This window comes from Balaenoptera musculus, chromosome 11 (assembly GCF_009873245.2).
Source record: "Balaenoptera musculus isolate JJ_BM4_2016_0621 chromosome 11, mBalMus1.pri.v3, whole genome shotgun sequence".
NCBI classification, from domain to species: Eukaryota; Metazoa; Chordata; class Mammalia; order Artiodactyla; family Balaenopteridae; genus Balaenoptera; species Balaenoptera musculus.
Genome location: NC_045795.1, coordinates 74475842 through 74495963, shown reverse-complemented (window position 1 = coordinate 74495963; position 20122 = coordinate 74475842). Strand labels below are relative to the sequence as shown.

At 39.4% G+C, this 20122-nt stretch overlaps 1 protein-coding gene across 12 annotated transcripts in view; it reads left to right on the top strand.

The window, feature by feature from the left end:
• Positions 1–20122, top strand: part of FHIT (fragile histidine triad diadenosine triphosphatase) — a 1509753-nt gene that overhangs the window by 1194874 nt on the left and 294757 nt on the right. For all 12 annotated transcript variants that reach the window (XM_036870236.1, XM_036870232.1, XM_036870237.1 and 9 more), the window contains one exon: positions 18833–18978. In XM_036870236.1, coding sequence (XP_036726131.1) covers positions 18833–18978 — 146 coding nt within the window. The remainder of the gene's footprint in view (positions 1–18832; positions 18979–20122) is intronic.

Here is a 20122-nt window from a genome sequence, read left to right as displayed (position 1 = left end):
AGCTCTAAGGAGGGTTGTGGAGTAGTGTAATTACTAACTACATCTGACTATTTAAATGAGTATCAAATAAAAGTTTTTAAAAATTAAATATTGAGGGGACTTCCCTGGTGGCGCAGTGGTTAAGAATCTGCCTGTCAATGCAGGGGACACGGGTTTGAGTCCTGGTCCGGGAAGATCCCACATGCCACAGAGCAACTAAGCCCATGTGCCACAACTACTGAGCCTGTGCTCTAGAGCCCGCGAGCCACAACTACTGAGCCCGCGCACCTTAGAGCCCGTGCTCTGCAACAAGAGAAGCCACCACAATGAGAAGCCCACGCATGGCAACGAAGAATAGCCCCCGCTCGCCGCAACTAGAGAAAGCCCACGTGCACCAACGAAGACCCAACGCAGCCAGAAATATATTAATTAATTAAGTAAGTAAAAAAAAATTAAATATTGAGTTGTTCCCTTGCTTTGGCCACATTTCAAGTGTACCTTGTGGCTGAAATATTGGGTAGCATAAGCGTAGAACAGCCATCCTCGCAGAAAGTTCCGCTAAGCAGTGTGGTCTAAGGAGTGATTATTTTCAGACCCAAGCACTTGTAGTAGTGCCGTGTGCTTCATATCACATCTTGTAAGGAGGCACAATGTCTGGATGTCCCGCTCTTAGGGTCCTGAAATTGATCAGCACATTTAGGTAGTGACACCCTGGTTCCTCCATTATAAAGTTCCCATTAACCTTTTATCTGAAGCAGGAGTTCTTAACCTTTTTTGTCAGGGGTCCCTTTTGGCACTTTGCAAAACCTGTAGCTCTCTTCTCCCAATAGTTTTTAAATGAGGAAAATTAAGTCTGTAAAAACACAAAGGAAATTGATGTTACTGAATAAAGTTCGTGTAATATTAAAGAGCAAATTTATGATACAGTGAAATATACACTACTTAAGTACATAGTAAATAACCAGAACCGGTGGCAGGTATAATGACTGCTAGAATTTTGTAATCCTCATAGAGCTGATGAATCATTGTGGAGTAAATAATATTTCAAGGTATCTGCAATAACCATAAAGTTATCACTTTATATTTTTAAAAATATGTGTGATAAACATTATGAAAAAATCATAAGCACTACTGTTACAATGGTTTGTTGATTACATTTGTGATTTAAGGAAATGTAAAATTTCAGTTAGAAGTTAGTGAGAACAAGTAAGCACCTTTTTTTTTTTCTCTTTCATCTTTAGGTATTCCCTTTCTTCTCTCCATGTATCTTCCCTTAAGTGTCCCTGGAACTCTACCCCCCACTCCCCACAGGTTAAGAACCCCTGACCTAAGCCCTAAATTATCCATTAATAATTTTACGTAACTCAGTTGTCTCATTAGGGATTGAAAATGGTGGTTTGTGTAAATCTGTTACTCCTTTCACTTTTAGAGCTGAAAAACCTTAAATAACTTTCCATCTCTGGAGCTGTTTGGTTACCTTGAAATATACAGTTCAAACAGAATGAATACCCATTTTGCAGATGAGGTCACTGAGACTCAAAGAGTTTATATTCCCAAAGTCAAATTGGTAAAACGTGGTAGAAATGGCACAGGAATCCAGATCTGGGGCACTCCACATCACACACGCTGGATTCAAGTTCTCTCCTCTTCTACCACTTACTAGTTGCTTTCTGTTCTATTGTTTACTTGGCAGTTAACCTGCATCTTCTCTCCTTCCTAAATGATGGCCTTTCCACTGCTATAGTTTGAAGATAGGCCCTTGTATATTCCTTTCCTTTTTCTCTGTTCTCCCATATCTATGCTTATTTCTTCTGTGAATGTGCTATATACTGTCCCTGGTGGTTCCCAAGTTGACAGAAAACTCCATGAGTAGCCTTGCCAACAAAGATCAGAGTGAGAAATCGCATCCCTCAACCCAATACCAGACTTGCATTCACAGTCTGAGATAAAAATGTGTTTTGTGGAAACAACATTTCTCTGTCGACTCATCTTGAGCTTATTCTCAACAAAAATTCCCAAGCTGTTTTCACATATGCTGCTATAAAGTGAAACTCTTCCATCTTGTAGTTTAGCAAATGGTTGGCTGGATGTGGGGAGCTCACCCACTTGGAAGAATTCTCACGTTTAGATTTGTCTGAGGGCAAAACTTAGGAAAAGGAAGACAACCCAGAGAATTTTCCGTTCGTGGGTATGAAACATCATCTAGGAGAATAACAGCGATCTACCTTTTACTTATTAAAGTAAGATAATAGTTTCACTTTAATTCATTTGTTGATTGGTCATTTATTTCAACGGACATTCATTCAAATAGTCATTCACTCAGACATTTCATCAAACCACCCACCCATCCACCCACCCACCCACCCATTCATTCAGTGTTTAGCGAGTGCTTTATGCCCAGGAACTCAGCTGGGTACTAGGAAACAGATGAAAAATTGACTCCTGCTCTCAGCCCAGTTTATATTCTAGATAGGAAGTAAGTAAACATAAGGGGATACTACAATTCCAGCGTTTGAAATAGGTTCTGAAAGATACAAACATATGAGGAGGTACGGAAGAAGGGTGCTTTAAGTGGAATGGACAAGTCCCCTAAGAGGTGACATGTGAACTGAGACCTAGCCAGGGCCTTTGGATTGAGGGATGAATGAGATGTGGCCTTTGTTTTTAAAGAGCTTTTAGACGGGTGGCAGGTGATGCCCTATGGAAAGGGCCTATCGTAGAGCATTGTGAGGGGAAGGCTCTAGCTATGTCTGCATCTTCTTTGTTGTCTCAAACCAAGGATTTTGGCAGGAATTTTGCTTGTTGTTCCTCATCCATATGAAATAAAGGACATGCATGGTATTGACCTTACTGTTATGTAATCCCCTGCCTTAATAGTTGTGTACAAGAGAACATCTGGTGGAGGAAACTTTATGCTTAATGGCAGAATTAATGATGCATTCAGGGGTCAGGAGGTTTGATAACATGCAGTTCTCAACTAAGCTATTCAGGGAAAAAAATAAATCGTCAACTTTATTTTTGCCAGACAGTCTGTTGGGGGAATTCAGGAGCATATGACAATAGGTGTACCATTCCTGGACAGAATATTGGACGAATACATCTTTTTAAAGCCATTTATAGTCCTTGAATTTCCTCAACCCACTCTCTCCTGCTATTACTGAGATGCACGTTGAATATGACACTAGTTCCTGGCACAGGTTTTAAATTTGTGGCCCATTAGCCATAACTTTTATTTGCCCCACCCAGTGTTCTTCATGAATTTAAAGTACAGACAGTCTTCCCTGGGTACAGCACTGTGGGATTGAAAAATGGTCATGCAAACAGGAACCGTGGAAAGCAATCTTAATCATCAATGGTGAAAATTACGATGGTTCCATGACCTTTAAAATTTTCATCAAAACACTTCAAACTATTCTACTGTCTGTTAAAAGTGTATAGGAAAATAATAATATTAACACTAATACTTATACAGCATACTAATACTGGTACAGTGTAATTTCAAACATTAGAAATATTAAAAATTAAAGTGCATTTTTTTTTCCTTTGGAAAACACTTATCAAGAGTAGTTTGAACACCACTTGCCTTCTTTTTCTGGTAGTATGGCTTTCAACACAGACTGAGCATCTTTTCTGTGCCTTGGCAAATTGTCATACTCCTTTCAATTTCCAACTTTTTATCCTAAGTGCTCTCAATGTGGTAGAATACAAAGTTTTTTTTACAATGTTGAGTTTTTTGGTGGCATCACTTCCTCTGGTACATCTTCCATCTTTTCACCATAATAGCTTCGTACATTTTTGTCAGTAAGTTTGCCTTCACTGAGCTCCTCTGGCTGCAGATCTCGTGAACAGCAGCATGGTTCCAATCGTCTACTGTTTCTCCTGTAACTTCGTTTACATTCAATTCACATTTCACTTCCCGCATTATCACTTTTTGGTTCTTTGTTGCACTTTCATATTTGTTGGCCAATTCCCCTTCTGATTGTCTATTTTTATAAAAAGTCACCAAGGTTTAATCAGTGGAAGACCAGTAGGCAACACAACTGCATATTTTGCTGGCTGTGTGTGACTGAGTGACAGACGCACAGTGACGATCACTGACAGACTTTGAAAAAAGTGACATGGGATGCGAATAACGTTGCAAATCTATCATACTAATTCCTCTCAATTTGAATTTTCCTTTTCTTCCCCCTTTTCCTATACTAAGCTGAACCAGATGAGATTCTGACTAAGAGTTTCTTTTCAGAGAGAGGCTTGTGTTTTTTCCATGTACAGACATTAATGATGATGGAACCTCTCTAGTCTGTGGCATAGTAGTTGAGATTGTAGCCTACTGGAGGAACTTGTAGTCATCAACAAGAAATGTGTGACACATTTTAGCAATGATCGTGATTCAAGAAATTTTAACTTTCTTTTAAGTGATGATGGCAAAGATGGCGGTGATGATGGTAACGTCGGTAATGAGAGAGATTGAGGCCAGTGTCTGATTCCCCATGCCAGAAGACTGTTGGGTGGCAAAGATATGTTTTTAATATCTGAGCATATAAAGAAAATGGGAGTGAGTTTTAGGATCCTGCAGGAGCAGTGACAATATATAAACGTAAAACTCTTATAGAATTGCCAGAACATCTGTTTCCACAATTTTTGCTTTCCTTAGGCATGCTTAAATATTTTTTTTTGATTATATACAAAATGAAATTCAAATATGTAGAAATCTTGAGTTTAAGTTGGTATTTTTGTAGATCCTTTTAGATTATTTGGTCTCCTAATTTAAACATTAGGCAAACGGTATTATCTGCTGTGCTGTCTGAACACAGACCTTGAAAATGATGGGCCGAAAAAAGTTACAAATTCTAAATGAACTTAAATATTTTAAATATTTTTACAGGCTTGTTTTGTGCTTTGAGGGTTTTTTACTGTTAAAAATTATGTTTTGAAAAAATTCAGACAGTTACAACTAGAGAGGAAGAAGAAATAATAACTAATTCCTAGACCCTGACTCCAGTGGTGTTCTAAATTGTAATGGGGAAGGAAAATAGAGATAATTTGAGAGAATGGACTGTGGCAAAATAAGGGTGAAGTTTCAAATGTGGAATCAGTGAGGTTCTAGGTTCTAAATGATAACACTGATGTTGGTGAGTAGTGGTATTTAAATCACATACGCAAGTTGCAAAGAGGGGTATGCTGAACAGTGGGAGGTTTTTAAGGAATTCCCTTCTGTTGACTTTGTTTTTAAGCAACCATTGTTCAGCTTTTACTTTATGGTCTGAAATATGCTATTCTTTAAAAGCAAACAAAACTCCAAAACCCCCCAAACCTTATAACACCCTCGTAAAGTTGGTATAAATATTAACCCAGCATTAACAATGACATTAAGCTAAGAGATTTGAGGAAGAAAGAGTGGCTCAGAAGGAGTTTCTTGTCGGAAACTCTCTATTTCTGAATACATTTCTTCTATTATTATTGTTTTAGAGAAGTCAGAGCCTCTTCTGTCATTGGCAGTTGACTTTATTAGGAGAAGAGTTTAAGCAGATGGAAAGAACAAAACTTTTTTCCCTTTGCAGGCTTTGGGGGTTTAGTAAATAAATGCTGAGCTATATTTGCATACACATCACTATCATGAAAAAGCGTGCTTTCTTGACACTCTGGCAATGTTGTTCATTGCTGAAATTTTTTTTTTTAATTTTTTTTTTTTAATGAATTGCCTTTTTGTTTTTAGAGGCTGCCTGATTAACTTATTCTATTTTGGAAGTTACCAGAGTGACATTAAAATGTCTTTTGCTTCCTGTTTTGGAAACATTTGGAAATCACTTGCTACTTAGAGTTTTCACTCTTGTTTTTTTTCCCCTCCTAGAATTTTCTGCATTTGTATTGTTGTTAATGATTTAGCCCATTCTTTAATTTTGAATGGATCACACAGTCATTTTTGTGTCCCGCTGTCTTTTGTTGGAAGAGACATGTCTTAAATTGTTCACTGCTGAATCAGATTAAAATGACTTTAGAGGTAGGCTATTTAAAAAAATCTTTAGTTTGTCTTTCGTGGAGGGTTCATTCTCATGAACACATTGCTCAGACACAGAGTAAACTTTTTTTTCACTCTTCAGGAGCGGGTCTATTAGATTCTAAGCTAAAATGAATGAAAGTGTAAGCCTGTTTTTAATCACTCTTGGGGACGAATTTCAGATAATTCTGCTAATTTAAATGAGTGATTCTTATCTTTGTTGGAGTCAGGAGACTAACAATTTTTTGCATGATGAAGACCATAGGAGAACAACACACACAGACACACACACACACACACACGATTTTGCAAACAATTTCAGGAGATTCACAGAAGCCCTGGAGTCCATCTACATACCCAGGTTAGGAAAGTCTGTTTAGTTGGTTCTGGGAAATGTAAATTCAGGAAGGTAGGGTCTCTAAATGGTGAGCCATAAGACATAGCCTCCCTTCCCCAATCTCCTAAATTATATCACTTTCCCAACACCTACTCAGGCCAAAACCCTGGAATCTTCTTTGATCTCCCTCTTTCCTTTGCCTCCCACCCACATCAGTAAGTCCTGTTGCTCCTGCCTCAGAAAGGTATCTCACATTCTCTGCACCTCCACTGCCACCACCATAGTTCAGGTCTGTTTTGAATCTCTTATCTAGTCTCCAGTAAAGGCATACCCAATGGCATTCAGCTTTCATCCTTGCTCTGATTGAATCTTTATTTATTTTTTTCCCTACACAGCATTTAGAATGATCTTTCTAAAAGAGAACTCAGATTCTGTCATAAACCTCCACTCCCCACTGGCTGAAATGTTTTAGAGGCTTCCCCAGGCACATAGAATAAATCCAAACTGCCAACCAAGGCTGCAGAGAGCTTGCACACTTTCCTGGCACTCCAGATAGGCAGGCCAAACTTGTTCCCGGTTTAGCAGTGTTGGCTTGGAATGTGCTTTCCTTTGCATCAGTGCATCTCTGTTTTTTTCCTCTCAACCCTTGTCTCTTCCACAATAGAGACTGCATTTTGATCTGTTTCTTGCCTGTTGTTTGTTCACCCTCTAGAATGTACACCTTTGGAGGGGAAGGGATGCATATGGCTGGTGTGTGCTGTATTCTCAGTGTCTTACACATTACCTACCAGGTGGAATGATCTTAATTAGTTCATACTTAATGAATAAATGAAAAACATACGAAGTCCTAAAAAGTGTTTTGTCTTTACCCTTTCCTCCAAAATTTGGCTTTATGGGCTTCCTTTAGTAATTCACTGAGAAGGTCGTTTGTTAAACACTTGTTGAATACTTTCCACTATGAAATATTCTCACATCATTTCTCTCAGATTGCTAACTCACAGAGGATGGGCATTTTTGGGGGTGGGTGGTTAAATTCAGAAGCTGTGAGAATGCCAAGTAAGTATAATTAAGGCTCTCTTTCTGTTTTTTGAAAGAAATAATTTTTCTGTCAACATTTATATTTGTCACAGAAGACATTTCATCACTGTCATTAAAAGAGCATACAACATTGTTATTCTCAGATCTTTCCAAGCTCCAGTGAGTTAATGGTCTACAGGTTTTCCACTTAAAATGTAAGCACCGCCTTTGGTATGTGAAGGGAAAGGCATCTTATATTTATTGTTTGCTATGCCTTTAACTGGGTGTCTTTTATTTTTTAAATTTTTTTCCATGGTAAAGGATGGACTGTTTTATTTAGACTAAAAAAATTATTAATAAAATTTTTAAATATTACTTTCCATTTACAGTTAATCAAAAATATTGGCTGCATTCCCTGTGTTGTACAGTACATCCTGGAGCCTGTCTTACACCCAATAGTTTGTACCTCCCACTCCTCAACCCCTATATTGCCCCTCTCTCCCCCTCCCCACTGGTAACCAGTAGCTTATCCTCTATATCTGTGAGTCTGCTTCTTTTTTATTATATTCAGTAGTTTGTTTTATTTTTTTAGATTCCATATATAAGGAGTATCATGTAGTATTTATCTTTCTCTGACTGACTTATTTCACTTGGCATAATGCCCTCCAAGTCTATCCAAGTTGCTTGGCAAATGGCAGAATTTCCTGCTTTTTGTGGCTGAATGGTATTCCATTGTATATATATATATATACCACATCTTCTTAATCCATTCATCTGTTGATGGACACTTAGGTTGCTTCCGTACCTTGGCAATTGTAAATAATGCTGCTATGAACATTGGGGTGCATGTGTCTTTTCGAATTAGTGTTTTTGTTTTATTCAGATATATACCCAGGAGTGAAATTGCTATGTCATATGGTAGTTCTATGTTTAGTTTTTTGAGAAACCTCCTTACTGTTTTCCACAGTGGTTGCACCAATTTACATTTAGCTGGGTGTCTTTTAGATTAGGAATTCAGGGCTTAGCTTTTTTTTTTTTTTTTTTTTAAGTGCATTTCCCTTGATTATTTTCATGTAAGTAAGTTGAGTCTGGTCTGGTTCAGTGGTCTCTGAGAAAGATTTCTTAGATTAAGCAATGAATAAGCACACATGCCATCTGCTCTTTCATCAAATATTCATTAAAGGCCAACCCTGCATCAAACGCTATGTATGGTGCCAGGTGAACCTGACTGCTAGGGAATGTTTCATATCTTCTAAGAATGTGCTACCTGCTAAATATTCCCTTTTAAGGTCTTCTTCCTTCTTTCTATCTCCCATTTTCTATTTCTTTTCTCCCATTAAGGAGTCTCTCTGTTCTATATTTATAGTTTGGCAGCTCTTTGCTTTCATGTGGTATCTGAACTGTTACGTTAGGTTGCTTCATTGGCTTGTCCAACTGCGCTGAAGATCTGATGGGAAATGGAATTTTCAATGGCTCTTTAGGGGCATAAACAAACCTGAAGTTGGAATCCATGCTTTTCAGGACCTGATAGAACTTGCCCTGGAAGGATGCTATCTACACGGGAGCTTGGGTTTCGATCTGGCCACCCCATGGAAGTAGAAACTCAACGTGCTCTCTCCTTATTCCCAAACTGGGTAGAATATAAATGTGTACATGGTAAAGTGCTGTTAAATTATTTATCTTGCTTGTGGTTTTCCAGCAGCTCTCCCATGAATTGCAGATCTTTAGCATTGCTTTCTGATCTATACTAGACAAAAAAGCTTTTCACAGAGTTTTTGAAGTGATTCTCACAGCAGAATGTATGTGTAGTTTTTTAAAAATTTTTTTATATCACTCATTGGAAATGATCCTTAAATATTTCTTTCAGCTACTGAGCATACTTTATTCCTCTTCTACTGAAATACTTCTCCAAGTCTTAACACCTAAGAGCGTTTTTACAACGTTGTCATTGTGGTGTGTTCTCACCCCTATGTTGGCACATTATGGACAGATACTTCTGCGTGGCAGTAAATTTCTTTTTCAGTACTCTCCTAACCAGAATGATTTAAAGTTCTCATACTTCTGTATATTTGCAGGACCATACCAATAATACTGAATTTTTGTAATGGTTACTCAGAGACATTGTAAGACCTAGAAATGATTCCGTATCATTAAGGAAGGGGAAAAGGGAGTCTTGGAAAAAGTATTTCTTTTGCTTTCTAATTAAAGAATGGCAGATCCTTTGTATATATGCTGATATTCTTCCTTCCCTCATGGCAGCTAAAACTAATAAATCTCCCCATTCTTCCCTCCTTATCCCTATCAAGGCCTCAGAATCCTCTTCACCATACTGTTCTAAGCAGCTACACAAATTACTTGGAGTGAGCAAAAGAGATGAAACCCATTTAACAAACTTGCTGTAGTCCCTGGGAGAACAGGTGATAAGCAGAGCCCCCTACTGACCTGTAGGGCTGGTCCTGGTCCTATTCCTGAAAGCACAGTGACATTGCTGGTTGCCTTGCAGAAGGAAAGAGAGCTTTGAGGTCTCACACTGGCAGTTAAATGCTCTAGTTTGTAATTGACATAATCACTTTTGCTCACGACTCCTTGGCCAGAATTCCTTCAGCTTCACCCAAGCAGGAGGATAAAGGAAGTATAATCCTGTCATGTGCCTGGAATGGCAAAAATGGAAATAGTGAGCCAGTTTCACTAATGACTGCCATGTTCCATTCGATGTATTTTAATGCTCAGCTTCTCAGCATATTTCACTAAGCAGAAGGCCCTCTTGCTTTGCTCATATGATTAGGAGGATATTTACTCTACTTTTTGGTTAAAAAGCTGAGATCTTCAGGCATCTCTGTGTGTAGGTAAAGGAGGCTCAGTAGTCCCCAAATCCTCTGGAACACTTGTCGTATTCAGAGTTCTACAAAAAAAGAACAAAAAATTAGTCTTACTGTTTAAAGAAAAAAAAAGGATATGAGAAATGCTGCTTAGTATCTCTCTTTTTTTTTTTTTAAGTCAGAGTACACATTAGTACATGATATATCCTGATGAGTCCTGCTGTAAAGAAACCTATTTTACCTCATTTCATTCAGTGTTTCTTAATCTTCTTTGACTACACAATTTTTTTTTCTTGTATCATGTCTAATAACATCTCATGGAAGCAGTGTCCTGGGGAACCACCGTAGTAAACAGTGCACTAGGTACCTGGAGACTTTTATCACCTTGGGAAGCATTGAAACAGCATGGACAATTTTACTGCATGGCCCAGGATTCTCACTTTATAACTGTGTGACCTTGGATATATAGTTTCACTTTTTTTGACCTCTGCTTCTGAACGTGGAAAAATGGGGGTGATATTATCTACCTCAATGCATTGCTGATTATCACTAGGACATAATAGGTAGCACACAAATGTTGTATATTCTCTCCTTCCCTTACTGATATCATTTACTTTCCCCCACATATTTAGTTTAATATAAGCATGTAACTTTTTTTTCCAATTCTGATTCTCTTAGGATAATCAATATAGGATTCTTTTGCCTTGAAATATTCACAGACTATGTGAAATTTAAACCAGAGAATCTGCACCAGAGTGCATCCCGGCTGCGGGCTCCTCTTTCATTTTACTTTCTTTGAAAGCCACCCATTTACTGCTCCGTATGAATATGATTCTCCCCTCTAAGCATCCAGATCAGTGCAGAAGTTTGGGGATTGCTCAGGGCAGATCTGCCAGGGGAGAGATACCTGATTCCTCTCCCGCAGATGACTAAGGACTTGTATCTTTGGCCCAAAGCATTCTCCAGGACACAACATGAGAATTCTAGAAGATACTTGTGAGATGCTTGCATTGAAATCCAGGTATGAGCAGAATACTATCATTATCTTAATTACATTGTGCTGGAATTTATCATACTCTGGAAATTAAATTTGCTTAAAATTACATTCATGCCATTTATGCTTATGGTTGATGAATATCCTATGAAGTCTTCTTTGAGTTACTGAAGTGGGTTTGTTAATATCCCATAAAGAAAGGTGTGGCACAAACTGTCAAGATGCTTCTTTAGAATTGTATTGGTTCATTTTTTGGACAATATTTCTACCTTTCTGCTTAAAAAAAAAATCACAGAATTACCTACATTGTGAATAGTAGATTACTTTTGAGATGCCACCTACTTTGATTCAAAACTCTGCAACTGTGCTACTTAACTCAAATAAATTGAATCTTTTCTCAAAAATACCTCACAGTCATCCTGGTGTTGTTTTTTGAAGTGACATTAAGAATTATTTTAAACATTTGCAAGGACTAGGATTATTTATTAGAGCAAATAATTCATTACACGGGGTCTGCAGAAGTCTGCAATGCAAACTGGAAAATTCCTTGTTTGTCATTAAACTGCATACTGATCTGCAGTAGAGATGAATACAGGCTCTTCTTTTTTTATTAGTTCAGAAGAATGACTAATTCTTCATCATATTATTTGATGTCGACTTACTCCATATTCATATATACACATGCTAATCAGCTTCATTGGGATCAGTGATATTTTGATGGTTTGATTTATTTTAGTGACTTTTTTATTCTGAATCCCTAGAGTAGATCAGATTTGGAAAAATAGATGGGAGCAAGTCTGAGCAACTCTGAGAATAATATTCTGCTGTTGTCTTTAATTAATCATCTGAATCAGTACATCTCCATTTCTGTGTCACGACTCTATATTTAAATATTTCATATTTGTCATGGAAATGCTCATAAAATTCTTTTTTAAATCATCAGTTATTATCCTTGATGAGCAAATTTCAAACTTATCAAATTTTTTGGATTAAAAGTGTAGCAACATAATGATCATTTGATATTGTTGGGACAGTTCTCACTTTTACAGCATCTCATTTTGTTCTTGATTCCACCAGACCTTTGCAGTTGTTTTTGTGGTTCATGACAGTTGTTGGCTATCAGCTGGGGTACCTTAATTCTCTTTCACTTGGCTCCTGTCTCCAGTAGCCTAGCTGGACTTTTTCCACAGCGTGTTGGTCTCTGGGTTCCAAAAAGACAGAAAAAACAGAAGTTGCAAAGTCTGTTAAGGCCTGACCTTGGAAAGTCACATAGCAACACTTTTATCACATTCCACTGGTCAAAGCAAGCCACAGGCCAGTCCAAACTCAGTGGGAAGGGAAATAGACTCCAACTTTTGGTGAGAGGACCAGCAAAGTCACTTTGCAAAGGGGCATGTAGTATGGGAGGGATTCTTGTGCTAATATTGGTGAATAAGCTACCACAATATCTTTAGGTGTTTCATTGGTGTAAAGATTCCATTTCATTTCTTTCTTGCATTGTGTGTATTCTGAACTGGCTGTGCGTCAGCAAGAGTTCAGCACAGGGTCTGGCACGTTGCCACATCACTTTAACATGGCAAAAACACCCTACATGTTCATGCAAAAGGACGGAGACAGTCACTTCTGGGCTGGCGGTGAGAGTGGAGAAGAGGGAAAGAAAAGGCATTACCCAGTTTCTGGTTGTCCTTGGTGATATAAATGATGCTATGAGAAAGTCAATGGCTCCCAATAATTAGACTGTCCAACAAGCAATGGGATTTTCATGTGTCCGACAGCCTGACTCATTGACATAGACTGTAATACCTAATCTTCCTCCTATCTGTCAACCCAGGGGAGCCCAAGTTACCTTAAGAAACTGAAGCTCAAAGCTGGAAAAGGGCAAAAATTCAGGCTCTGCATCCCTCTTACTTCCTCCCGCTGATAAAGATGGTTCTCTCATTCTTGATCCCCTTGTTCACAGTTCCCTGTTAGAACAAGGGCATACTCAGGGCTTCCTTTGCGCAGCACTGAGGCCTCCTTCCACCGTGGGGTTGTGCGTCCCCTCTGCTTTCTTCATTTGAGGCTGGGTTTTTCTCAGGCAGTTAGCAGTTTTGCACAGTATGTTTGTATTTCATGAAGTGTGATTCTCTTCCATGAACAGAAGGACTCTGGGAATGGAGGGCACACTTTTAATGAGAGGACCGGCAGAGACTGAGTCATGAAAGCTATACAAAGTGTAACATCACAATGCTATGCTTAATAACATGGACTTCGGAATCAGACAGATTTGGGTTGAATTCTAGTTTTAGTCTCCTACGGAGTGTGCTGTCTTGCACAGATTTCTTATTTTCTGTGAGCTGTAATTTCCTCATCTGCAAAATTGGAATTATAATAGTCCTCCATTGGTTTGTTGGAAAGATGAAGTCAACGAGAGTCCATATATAAATGAAACGGTGATTTTGGCCAAAGGAAGAATACCCGACAACTTTCTTTGATGCATAAATTGCTAGGCCATTTTCAAGGATAGATTTTGGTCCAAATTTGGAGAAATAGTTTCTGATTTTAGAAAATGGAAATGCAGGACCATAGCGAAAAGTTTGTCTAACACCCCTAGGCAGAGTTAGATCCTGCCTTCTCTATGCTCCCACAACATTCTGTACTGATTTCTATCAATAGCACTCATCTCTCTGTGTCGTATGATCTGTTTGTGCTACATGACAGTTTGGGATAATAGAGTGTGAACACTTCAAGGTCAGTTACTCTGTCACATTCATCTTGGCATCCTAAATTTTCACACAAACCCCAGACTGAAAGGAGGCTGTAGTTGTGGGATGGATGGATGAGTGAGTTGCCAGCCAACCCTCCGGTTGGTTCACTCTCCTGTTTGTAAAGTCCACTTTAAATCTCATCTGCACTAAAAACTCTTCTTTGATTTTCCTCTGCTATGAGAAATCCCTTTGTCAACCATAGGAACTAAATCATAATTATTGACCTTCTCTTCTTTAAAAAAAAACTATTATTACTAAATGAATGTGTCTCCTTTAGATTATAGGGAGAGGCCAGATCCCATTTGATAATCTCTTTCACAGGCTTTCAGACATAGTGAGTACTGGATAAACATATTAAATTCAATTGAGTAGATTACCTTCTTTGAGGGTTATCATGCACGTTAGCTAAAAAGTCTCTTCAGAGGTGTTAATTCTACGCAAAGAGGACCCAGGAGAAAGTGTGTTCTTGTAGCCCATGCACAATATGGGATTTGCCCGCTAACAAGGCGTAAGAGTCTCCAAATTAAATTATGTTGCACCTGTGATATTACCTTAAAACAACTGGCATATAAACAGTGGCAGTAGAATTTCAAGAGCTGTCTGCTGTTCTTCAAAATTACTTTGCTTGCCCTGAGTAGCTTGTCTAGGAACACCATGGAGCACATGGTACCCACCGTCTTCGGGTAATATGGTATTTTCTTCTAAGGCTTGTGCACTTATTTTGAGAAAATAATTGTATTCTCAGAAGAATTTGTGAGTAACACACTGTTTTGGTGCTCTCATGTGTTTGCAGATCACATGCTTCATTTTTCCATTTGGTAGTGGCAGAAACTCCTTGAGTTGTGATGGGGTGTAATACTCGTGATTTATCTATGTGGTGTCAATACCACAACACATTTTATGGTTGTGATTAGTCTTCAAAGGCATCAGAATTATTACAGAGTCACGAAAATGTTCTACCGTATTCACATATTTTTCTTAGAAAGGTAATTTTTGTAAGATACATAAGATTTGTCCAATATGCTATTAAGATAACATTGTAGTCCTCAATTTAGGAAAAGAGGAATACCCTCCCCCCCATACTTTCAGTTTCCTTTACTTAATTTTTTTCTGACGTGATTCCTCTAAATCAGGGGCTGACACTCCAAGGCCCACCGGCCAAATCTGGCCAGGCTCTTCTTTTTGTATATAAAGGTTTCCTGGGATATAGCCACACCGATTTGTGTTTGTATTATCTGTGGCTCCTGAGGCATATGGCCCACCAAACCTAAAATATTTACCATCTGGCCCTTGGCAGAAAAAGTTTGCTGATCTGCTTTGAATTCTTTATGAACCTCTTTATATTTTCAGGTAGCCGTGGGATAATTCATCCCACTCAGAGGTTCCCCATGGTTCCTCTAGAACCCTTGCCTTACTCAGGTGCCCCAGGTGCCCACTGCATTGGGCAGCCCTCTGTGCTTCTATCTGTGCCCCAATAGTACTGCGGTTGTGTATTTCAGTGCCTGTCTCCCGGACCGGAAGGCCAGGAACACCTTCTTACTCTCCTTTGCTGTTCCCAGAGCCAAGTACAGTGTCTACACTTAAGTGATGCTCAGTGTTCATTGAAGGAACAGATGAGTGACACGTCTCAGTCACAGTGTAAAGCAGCACTTTAATAGATACAGTTTATCTGAGACTCTTGAGTATTCTAGAAACTACTTCTTTCTAGTTATAAAAGGGTTTTTAAAAAAGGCTTTTACCTTCATAATTTTATTTCCTTTCGGCTCATGTGAAAATTAGTTTATGTTAAAAATGAGTTTACATTTCTCCAGCTTTCATCTAACATTAGTTCTAACCATGCTAGATCTTAAGGATAAACTTCTTTGAATTCAAGAAAATATATTGCAGACTATCTCAATCTCGTATAGATGATTGAAAAGTAAATGAATGTCATCTCCATTTTGTCAGGGTTTTAGTACTCAGAGGTGGCTGATACAAGGGTCTGGTTTATTATTTATTCTCTCATTCCAGCAAGATTTAACTAAGTGTCTCTGGTGTTGTAGGTGGCCGTGAAAGAGCAATAAACAAGACAAAGCCTTTACTTTTGTGGAGCTTCCTTTCTCATCTGGGTACATAGTAACCAGCCAAGAAAACTGCCAGCTGGTGGCAGGGGGGCTGTGAAAAGATTAAAATAGGATGATATAAGAGTGAGTAAGCAAGTAGCAGTTTGAAGTCCCTAGCAGTTCATTGTTCTTTTGAGAGAGTGGCATTGGAATTAGGATCTGAATGATAAGAAAGAAGCTGGCCATGTGAAGATCAGGGGGAATTGATCTAGGCAGAACAAATAACCAGGACAAAACCCCCAAATCTGAGAAGGAGCTTAGTGTGTTTGAAGAACAGAAAGAAAGCAAATATGGCAGATGTGTAGTATGCTAGAGAGGAGTGAGGAGAAACAGGCTCAGGAGGTAGGTGGGCATTAGTCAGGATGCAGCCTATGGTAAGGCTAAGGCTCAGGCTCTTGTCTTCTCTGGTTGTAAAGGAACTGAGGGAAGACGGTTGATGCTGACTTTCTGATGCCCCATTAGTGCCCAGAATAGCCCCAGGGAGTGTGACGGATAGCGAATCTGCTACTGGCCAGGTCAGCTACTCACACTGCAACCAGAGGCTCCAGAGCCGCACCGTGTGTAATGTCAGACCCAGCTACCTCCTCCGTGTAGAGTGATGTGGAACCCACCTGTGTGGCCATTTCTAGGCTGAGATGGCTGTTTGGCCATCCTCTGGGTCCCAACAGAACAAAGACAATGATCTCCCACATGACCACCTGCAGAAGTAAGCACCCTTGAGAGTAATCTCCATTTCATCTTATTTTTTGCATCAAAATGTCTGTGTGTGATATGCAGATAAGATGACTTTTTAACAAAAGGTTGGGTTGCAGGGAATATTATGTCAGGACAATGTTGCCTAAATGGGTTGCTGAAAAATATTCACCTAAATGAGAATGTGCTTAGCCTGTTGAAATCTTTTGTGATATGTTGTATTTCTATATTAATATTCAGCTACAGTAAAAAAATGTATGTGATGTATCACCCTGTGGTTAGGTATGTACAAGATAGAACATCTCACACGTTCAACCGTTTTGGTTCCGTTCCATAAACAGTTTGATTCATTAAACCTGGGTCAAGCTGATTCTTAGCATCGGGTAAAAAAATGGACAGTTAATAAGATACAGTTTTTTATGGCATTGAAAAAAACCTTTCAGATGTCATTGATATTACTAAAGTAACGTTAGACACAAAGATTGCCAGATTCATTCCACCAGTTTTCACAGTAAGCAGTTTTTTAAATAGAATGTTATTCCCTTCCCCACCTAGTTGCTGTGTGTAGACATAGCCAACCACAGTAATTATGAGTATTGTTGGAAGCTTGCAAAATTGTCATCTTGCTGTGGTTTGGTGAAGTCAGAGCCTAAGGGAGGGTGTAAATTAAAGCAGGGAGGAGGAAGATGGGGAAAGGGCTCTTTTAACAACAAAAAAAGCAACTCAGTGGGAGTGGAGGCTGGCAGTTTGCTCAGAGGAAATGAAAGGAAATTCTCCATTTCTAAATGGTTCATTGACCCATGATAATAAAGCAGCCCTGCCAAAGAAGGATAATTATCTTTTTAAGTATCAGATGCCCTGTGGGTGAAGGCCTCCCTTCTCCTCTCTTGAAAAATGAACTCAGATTAAACAAATACTCGTTTTCCTAGTTTACCTTTGACATGAATTTCCTGATTATGAGCAAAATTAATCAGTTTTCCCTCTCTTTTTCCCCGTCTTATGGAAATCAGGCCCGCCCAGCTGAGCTCAGTGCATTTCCCCTTGGGTCCTCAGCCCTACCAATAGTATGGTGGGCTAAAATGCTTGATATTCTGGTGAGACTAGCAACTGCAGACTTGTGGTTTTATTATGCCCCTTAGCTGCTTGGCTCAAGGCAGAAGCATGCTCTTTTAAAACAAGAAACAGAAAAGAACATTCGCTTTTTTTCTCCTGCTGGTACCTGAAAACTGAACAAAAATTAAGGTAGCTTGTGTGTGTATACAGATGTATGTGTACATGTCTATATGTGTATACCCATACATTTATGAGTTCAAATACAAAAAGAAACTGAAACGTTGTTGATGATGTGACGCTGAATGTTTATTTGCTACCAACAAATGATCAAACTTGCATCCTTTTTCTCTAGAATTTGTTGTTTGTTCAGACCAATAATGTAAATATGTTGATTTGTCTGACTAATAGAATACATTAAGATGGTTTCATTTGCACGAGCAGACAACCCTTGTTTTAAATTAATGATTTACCTTCAACTGCCTTCTTGAATTCTTAATAATCAGTTTGAGGAATGCTTGTCATTAGTTGCTTAACCGTGTGGCACATCTCCTTGTTATAAATGAAGTTCACTGTACATTTTCAGAATCTCTATACTCCTTTTAAAAATAAAATACTGTTGTCTTTTGATTACATATTTCTCTACAGAGATATTGCAATTGAAGTTTTGATTGTGATGCTCTTCATAGAAAAACCAACTGAATATTCCAGTTTTTTTTCCAACCCAGGGCCTTTGGCTGCTTGAGAAGACAAAGCTTGAGAATAGGGGTCAGGAGATAACGGTCCAGAATAGATCTTGCCTTGTGGCATAATTATTTCAGCCAGCACTTAAGTCTCTCTGAACACTGATGTCTTTTTCTCTTAAGAGAATTTCTTCAGTGCGCCATAGCTTCTCCTTTAAAGTATAATTAACCATGTTTGTAAGCTCTCTTTGAACTCCTTGGAGTTCAGCGGTTGGTAAATATTTGTTCTTTTATTCCTTAGCCTTTGCGAGTTCAGGCCCTGGGCCAAGGGGATTCAAGGCTGTGGGTATAAACTTCTTGGTAAAAATGGTCCCTAAAGCAAGCAGAGTGTACCTTAACAGACCTCACTGCAGATGTCCTCGTGTGTCCCCTCCGGCCAGTGGAGCGCTTCCGAGACCTGCGTCCCAATGAAGTGGCCGACCTGTTTCAGGCAGCACAGAGAGTTGGGACGGCGGTGGAGAAGCATTTCCAGGGCACCTCTCTCACCTTTTCCGTGCAGGTGAGTGTATAGAGAGCTCGCTCATCCAGGGCCACCCTGCTATCCACAAGGCCCCGACGTGGGCTTGGTGAACAGGGTAGAATATCAGCGGAGGCAACGCGCGCAGGGGTGTTGACCAAGCAGCTGGGAGTATTGGACGTGTGATGTATGTGGTGAGCGTGAAGACATTGCAGATCTTTTATTGGAACTGGGGCTGGACATGTCATTTTGATGCCAGGATAAATATGTTTTGAGCCCTGCTCTATTACTAGGGGAATAGAGATATGCAGGTTAGGTAGGGCCTCGCCCTCACAAGGCTGACCTTTTTGATTCAAGCCTCAGTGATCGATTATGGATCGATTATGGTATGAAGCTGGATTGACTGAGTGTTCAGTGTGGCCTACTTCCTGGTAAAGAAGCTAGACCCCCAATCACTAGAGATCTTTAGGCCGAGTTTGAGCCAACGCTTGTCAGTGTGGGAGGAGGAGGTCCGCGGTGGGTCATCAGCTGTGGGAATTGAGTGAATCTTCAGGTCGTAATATACCATGAGCCCCTTCCTATCACCCATGGAAAGAGCTGCGGGTATCTATATGTAATTAAAGCCTTGTGTGGCCTTGAGATTTGATGACTCTCCAAAAACCCTTTGGAAAGAAGTGGATGGTTTCATAATGCAAGACCTTGTACTCAGTGCTTTAGGTAAACTGGATATTTATCATCCTTCCTCTACCCTCCTCAGCTCTCCACCGTAGACTTTAAAAGAGAACAGATAGAGGAGGCCACCGTTTTCAGGTCGTGAAAGGCCCTGACTAGAAATACTCATCTGCATTTTTATTTATTTATTTATTAGCCGCGCCATGCGGCCTGCGGGATCTTAGTATCCCGACCAGGGATCGAACCTGTGCCCCCTGCAGTGGAAGCGCAGAGTCCTAACCACTGGACCGCCAGGGAATTCCCTCATCTGCATTCTTTAAAAAAAACCTTTTGCCACCATGTCTGTGTCAAGAGTATCTAAACTTCCTTGTAAAATACTGTGTGTGTCTGTGGGTGTGTGTGTGTGTGTGTGTGTGTGTCTGTCTGTCTGTCTGTGTGTATTGTGTATTAACCCCTTTGAGTCACCTTCAAGCAGGTAGTTAAGCTCAGGGTGTTTATTAAGCTGATGCTGCAA